The sequence below is a fragment of the Drosophila gunungcola genome, unplaced genomic scaffold (assembly GCF_025200985.1).
Source record: "Drosophila gunungcola strain Sukarami unplaced genomic scaffold, Dgunungcola_SK_2 000172F, whole genome shotgun sequence".
NCBI lineage: Eukaryota > Metazoa > Arthropoda > Insecta > Diptera > Drosophilidae > Drosophila > Drosophila gunungcola.
This window is the reverse complement of record NW_026453333.1, coordinates 64,612-70,861: the sequence shown is the minus strand read 5'-3', so window position 1 is coordinate 70,861 and position 6,250 is coordinate 64,612. Positions and strand designations below refer to the sequence as shown.

Here is a 6,250-nt window from a genome sequence, read left to right as displayed (position 1 = left end):
CCTGTTGTTCGTTCATTAAAATTCCCCGCCAAACTCGTTCTCCTTCTGACCCCATACAGTTCCCCAAAAGACTTCAACTTTCCCTAAACTGTCCTCGTAAGACTCCCCCAGACAGCGTTCTGAAAGACCTTTAACTTTCCCATGGCTGTGCTGCGTTAGCTTGTTCCCCAGACAGTTCCCCGAAAGACTTGAACTTTCCCAAAACTGCATCTCGTTCCTTAGACCATTACCCGCGTAGAATTTGAATTTCCCGCCCAGACATTTCCCCGTGTTTGAAATCACCATACCGATTCCCGTCGTCTGGCCACTCTACTGACCCTGTTTCGATCGCATTTATCGATAGTGGGTCCAGCATTGCCATCGTTGTTGCCGTTATCGTTATCGTTTCCGTTGTCTTAAGTTGCCTCCGTGTGACCGTTTCTTGAGAAATCCAGTATTTTTTGTACCCATCGATCGCAACTATCGATCGACCGCCTATCGCCTGGCGCCCCCGTCCCTAATTTCGTCACGTTTCGTCACGTTCGTTTTGGAAAAACTGGTAAGTAAACTTGCTGCTTTTAATTTTCCTTTAACTAACGACTTTTTCTTTACAGCGACACCATGACCATGACCCCCGTTCCACGGTCGGCTGCTGCGGTGGACCACTCTTTTTTTTCCTGTATTGTGCTGTTGTGTGATCCCCTACCCAAATAACAACTGCTGGGCTTCAATGCTGGGATCCGATTTATTGGGCCTTAAACACCCGCACCCGGCCCCCTGCTACCTTCACTCGGTAGCGCTGTTCTCCGTCCAGCATGAGCTTGGCCCACTCGCTGCCGTCGCGCTTCTTAGGCCACCCGCGCCGGCCACTCCTCCTCCGGAACCTCCGACCACGGTTCCGCGCCCTCCGACTGCTGTCTCCGCAGCGTCGGCCTCGCCGGTGAGGCTCGCGGCTCCGGACACGAGGTCTGCCGCGCCAGCTTCGGGGGTGGCGCCGCGTCCCTCGACGTCTCCGGCGGTGATGGCCACTCCCATGGCCCCTTCTCCAGCCCCTCCTGGGCCTCGCGCTCCTTCTCGGGCGTCACCTCCAGTCCCTCGCGATCGGCCGTTTTCGCGACGCGTTTCGCCGACTTGGCCCTCGGATCGCGCGGGCTCAACGGCGGTGGGCGCCGCTACTCGATGGCCTCCCGCATCCTGGCCTCCTCTGCTGCCTCCTCGGGCGCGGGCTTCGTCCACGTGACCGTCTGCTGATGACACCGCCGCCCCTCCACCATGTCGGTCCGCAGCGCTTGCGCGACCTGCGCCTGTGGCAGGTGCCACTCCTGCTGCCTCGGCGGCGGCGATGGTGGTGGTGATGGTGAGCGTGGCAGCGGTGACGGCGATCGCGGGGGTGGCGGTGGAGGTGGCGTCGGCGCACGTGGTGGACAGCGGCGGCTGCATCTGCTCCTCCGGCGACTGCAGCTGCTCCTGCGGCGGCTGTGGCTGCTCCTGCGGCGGCTGTGGCTGCTCCTGTGGCGTCTGCTCCTGCGGCGGCTGCTCCTGTGGCTGCTGCTCCTGCAGCGGTTGGGGGTCCCAGAGTGCGGCCTCCTCTGCCTCGGCGTCCCTCAGCCTCTGCTGCCACGCGGCGACTGCTGCCCTCCTCGCCACCCGCCGGGCCTCCCATTGGCGGACAGTGATCGCCCGCTCCTCCAAGATGCGAGCCCACTCCTTGGGCTTGCCCGACGGTGGTATCTGCCCTAGGCAGATCCTCCCGAGCCCTGCCGTCGCCCGGCTTAACCGGCGGAAGACCATTCGGTCCCTCGCAGCTCGTCGCGCCGCGTCGTCCTCGTCCGAGGACACCTCGGGACTGACGGTCTCCGTCCCCTTTTCACTCGCGTCCTCCGGTCCACTCTCATCGGAGGAGATGTCGACGACCTCTCCGACCTCCGTCGCGCTCGGGCCTACATCCTCCTCCTCGGCCGGCAACTCCACGTCCGAGATCTCCCCGGTAGACTCCTCGTCAGCCTCGCTGACCGGTGACGGGGATCGCGACACCAGGGGGGACGCCAGAAGTCGGAGTCCCGTCTCCACTTCGCCACTGGCTGTTCTCTGGCGCGCTCCTCCCTCACCTCGTGCTCCACTTGTTGTTGGGTGTTACTGCTGCGTGCGCTCATGATGACTATCTTGTTTGGAAAGACCTGAACCATGCAGCGCAGTCGCTGACGAAACCTCGGTTCTTCCGCGTATCCTCGGTTCCGTTATTCGCGGAGACGTGTACTGGTAACTGGACTCGCTCTCCGCTCTGTGTCCGTGTAATGTTTCAAAGTAACGGTGCCCTCCGTGTACACGCCTCCTACGCAACCCGTGCATTTGTGCGTTTAGCCGGTAACGGTGCCTACGGCTTTTTAACCCTCCTGTCCCGCTCTCGCGCTCCTGATGTGTGTGCCTGTGTGTGTGTGCTTGACCGTTACTTTCGATACCGTGTACCGTCCTCCCCCTTTCTTCGGTTAGAGTACAGTGCTCCTCCGATACGCCGGATTTGTTGAGACTGCCCCTCTTTGCTTTGCGGTTTTAACTGGCTTATGTGTATTTTCCTTTCTTTGCCCGTGTGTTCGTGCCGTAGGTTGCAAATAACCGGAGAGTCGAAATTAATTATTTTAAACGGTCCCTCGTATTTGGGGGCCAGTTTCGCCGCGAATCCTTCTGCCGCCTTGGATAGATGGTGTTCCTTGGCCCATACCGTGTCTCCGATCTGTGGTTTCCAAGGGCGCCTCCGGAGATTGTAGTGGCGCGCCTGATCCTGCGCCGCCTTCTCCATGTTCCGTCTGACCAGTTCGAAGATTTCGTTAGTTTTATTCGCATTTTCCGACGGAGTCTGGGTTTCCCTTCCTGTGGCGGTGGTTTCTTCATCAAACAACGCGCTCGGTAACCTGTGCTCTCTACCCTGCGTGGCGAATGCCGGCGAATACCCTGTGGACTCGGCTACACTAGTGTTTACGGCCAGCTGCACTTCTGGTCATTCTCATCCCACGTTCTCTTGTCTTGTCCGGTAAACTGGGTGACCATTGTTTTTACAGTTCTATTGGCCCTCTCCGTGGGATTTTCTTGTGGTGTGTACGGGGCCGTGAATTGCACCCCGTTATCGGTGATCAAGAACTTCGGCACGCCGTACCTTGAGACAATCCTTACCCGGATTGCCTTTTCCAGCGTCTCCGTGGTAGCTGTACGCATTGGCCACTTCCAGAACCGATCTACGAGCACTAGTAGCATCGAGTTCCCGTGTTTCGACCGAGGAAGCGGCCCAACGAAATCGGCGCATACTGTGGCCCAGGGCTCCTCTGTGTGAGCATTTTTCCGGCTGCCTGGAGCTGACTGGGTTTGTACCTGAGGCAGCTCTCACAGTTACGCACGTGCTTCCTAATGTCGCGGTGCATGCCCGGCCAATAATACCTCGCTGCCACCATCGCGATCGTCTTCCGGCTGCCCATGTGTCCGGCCGTAGGCGTATCGTGGTTCTCGTACATGACTCGCTGGCTTTAATTTCCTTTTGGCCCACACGATTGCTAAACTTTCCTTTTCGGTGGCGGAGTAACTCTTTTCCGACCCGTTTAGGGTACGGCTGGAATAGGAGATACCCCGCTCACCCTGGTCGGAATTTTGAGTGAGAATGGCGCCCAGCCCATAATCGCTGGCATCGGTCTGCAGCATAAACGGCTTTGTAAAATCCGGGCATGCCAAAATTGGGTCGGCGACCAATCTTGCCTTGACAGCTTCAAAGGCGTGCTGGTGGTCGTCGGTCCATTCCCATTTGACACCCTTTCGCAGAAGGGCGTTCAGCGGATGCACTAGCGTGGCAAAATCTGGCACAAAACGCCTGTACCACGACGCCACTACCAAGTACTGCCGTAGTTCTTTGGCAGTTGCCGGTGGTTTTAGCAATGCTATCGCTGATACCTTTTCCGGATCCGTCCCGATGCCTTGGTCTGTAATGCGATGCCCTAAGTATTAAAGTTCCTTCCTGAAGAATTTACACTTCTCAGCGTTTACTTTCAGGTTTGCCGCTCGCAGTCTTCTGAATACTTCCTTTAGGTTCCGCATGTGCTCCTCTAGTGTCCGTCCGATTATGATTATATCATCCTGATACGCGAAAGCGTGCGGCATCATTTCGGGTCCAATTACCTGGTCCAACGCCCGCTGGAATGTTGCTGATGCCGAGTGTAAACCGAAAGGCATAACTTTCCATTGAAACAGGCCTTTCCCTGGCACTGTGAATGCGGTGTACTGCTTGCTGGCTGCCTCCAACGGTATCTGCCAGTACCCGTCCTTTAAGTCGAGGCTGCTAATATATTTAGCTTCTCGCAGTTGGACCAGGATGTAGTTGATCATCGGCATTGGATATGCATCCTTCACGGACTTTGCGTTGATCTGCCTGAAATCCACACAGAGCCTCCATTTCCCGGTCTTCTTTCTCACCATGACAATTGGTGAGCTGTACGGACTCCTTGACGGTTCGATGCAGCCCTTTTCAAGTAGCTCGTCTACTTTGGCGTTGATCTCGCCCTGCACTTTTGGATTCTTCGGATAGTACCGCTGATCGTCCTTCACGGTGATCCTGTGTACTGCCACGTTTGACGTGCCTTGCAGATTTTTCAGGCTCTCCAAGTCGGTCTTTAAAAACTGGTCCACATCCTTCTCCAAAAATTCCTTCGCGGCTTCCACGACTGCTACCGACAGTTTTTCCTCTAGCCAGCCTCGGTGTCTGTCCCTCGCCGGTATCATCACTCTGTGACCTGCGCATTTCCGGCTCCGATTTTGATGAGGAAGTTCCATCCTAGCACCAGTTCGTCGATCAATCCTGGGAGGATCAGCAGCTCCATTGACACTTTTCTTGTGCCAAGTCCGATTTGAATTTCTAGTTGCGATTTTACGTCTCCGCATCTACCGTCCGCCATCCGTACTTGCCTCTTTGTGGGTCCAACCTTTCCTGCCGCCTGCAGCCTGTCCGCCAGCTCTTTGCTGACGAAACTCGCTGTCGCGCTGGTGTCCACCGTGGCCTTAACGTTCGCGTCACCTATGAGCTCTGTGGCGCACAGTTGCATTTCTTCCGCCTTCAGATCGCCCCTCGGAGGCTGGGATCGTTGCGCGTTTCCCGAACAGTACTCCACCGTTCGGACGCCTATCTTTCCGCATCGCCAGAAGAATGTGAGTCGCCGGTTCCGGCACTCCTTCGTCCAATGGTCCGCGCCCCCGCATCTGCGACACGCGTTGGCCGGATTCTGTATAAATCCACTGCGATCGGCTGGTGGTCCGTGTTCCTGCGGCGTATGCCTCCGTGGCGCCTCCGTGTCCACCGCCTACACATTTTTAAATTTTTCCCCGTATGTCTGCCTCCGCTGCCTGACCTGGTCCGCTAGCTTCTCCATGTAGCCTCGAGGAAGGAAATATCCTTGGAAGCTAAATATGAAGTCTCCCCAGTTGTCCCACTGCCGGTTGTTGGCTATGAACCACTTTGGGGCTCTGCCCTGCAGCAGCTCCGGCTCCGGCATTGCTCGTGGGATCTGGTTTAAATCCAGACCATATGTCACGGCTGACCACTCCAGGAACTCCAGTGGCTTGTCGTTGCCGTCATACCGAAAGTTCCACTCTCGGACTTGCTTGGCCACCTTGGCGTAGTCCTGCGGATGTGGCCGTACGCTTTCTTTCCTCTCGCGGCTGCCTTCTCGCTGCCTGCCGTCGCTTGCCATGCTCTGAATATCCAGGCTTGCTTTAAGGCCTTCGGCATCTGCGGCTGTTAGCTTGAATTTTGGGACCGGCAGCTTCCGGAAATTTGTCCTCCAGACCTGCCACTAACTCTGCCACGACCGGGTCTTCTGTTATGCGGTCAACCGTCTCTGCCAGGGTCTTCCTCATCGCCTCTACTGAGCCCTCGAGTTCTATTCCCAGAACATTGCTCACTTCAGCGAAGTCCTCCTTCCTGAGATTATAAAGTAAGTCAGGGCAATCACTCATGGGCGCCAGATGTAACGACCTGATTTCTATGTATTCTCGCTTGCTACGTTAACGGGCGGCTAGTTTAGAGAGGTTATGGGTTCGTTCCACCAAATTTATATTGGGTGATTGCCTTTGACCTAAGAATAATGCCAAAATTCTGTTGGGCTCGTAACTGTCTTTATTCGCCTCCTTATACAAGCCTCGCGGCTCTTCAGCTGCTGCTGCTCCTCGTCGTCGTCCTCTGCGGCGGCGCTCCTCGTCGCTGTCCTTCGCGGCGTCGCTCCTCGTCGTCGACTGCTTG

At 56.6% G+C, this 6,250-nt stretch overlaps 1 protein-coding gene across 1 annotated transcript; it reads right to left on the bottom strand.

Annotated features, from left to right (window-relative positions):
• Positions 1–765: 765 nt before the first annotated feature.
• On the bottom strand, positions 766–2,132 carry LOC128265889 (homeotic protein female sterile-like). Its single transcript, XM_053002104.1, has 3 exons — positions 2,050–2,132; positions 1,627–1,987; positions 766–1,455 (listed from the first exon to the last, which is right to left on the bottom strand). The coding sequence occupies exons 1-3, from the start codon at positions 2,130–2,132 to the stop codon at positions 766–768; spliced, it is 1,134 nt and encodes a 377-aa protein (XP_052858064.1).
• Between the last annotated feature and the right edge of the window lie 4,118 nt (positions 2,133–6,250).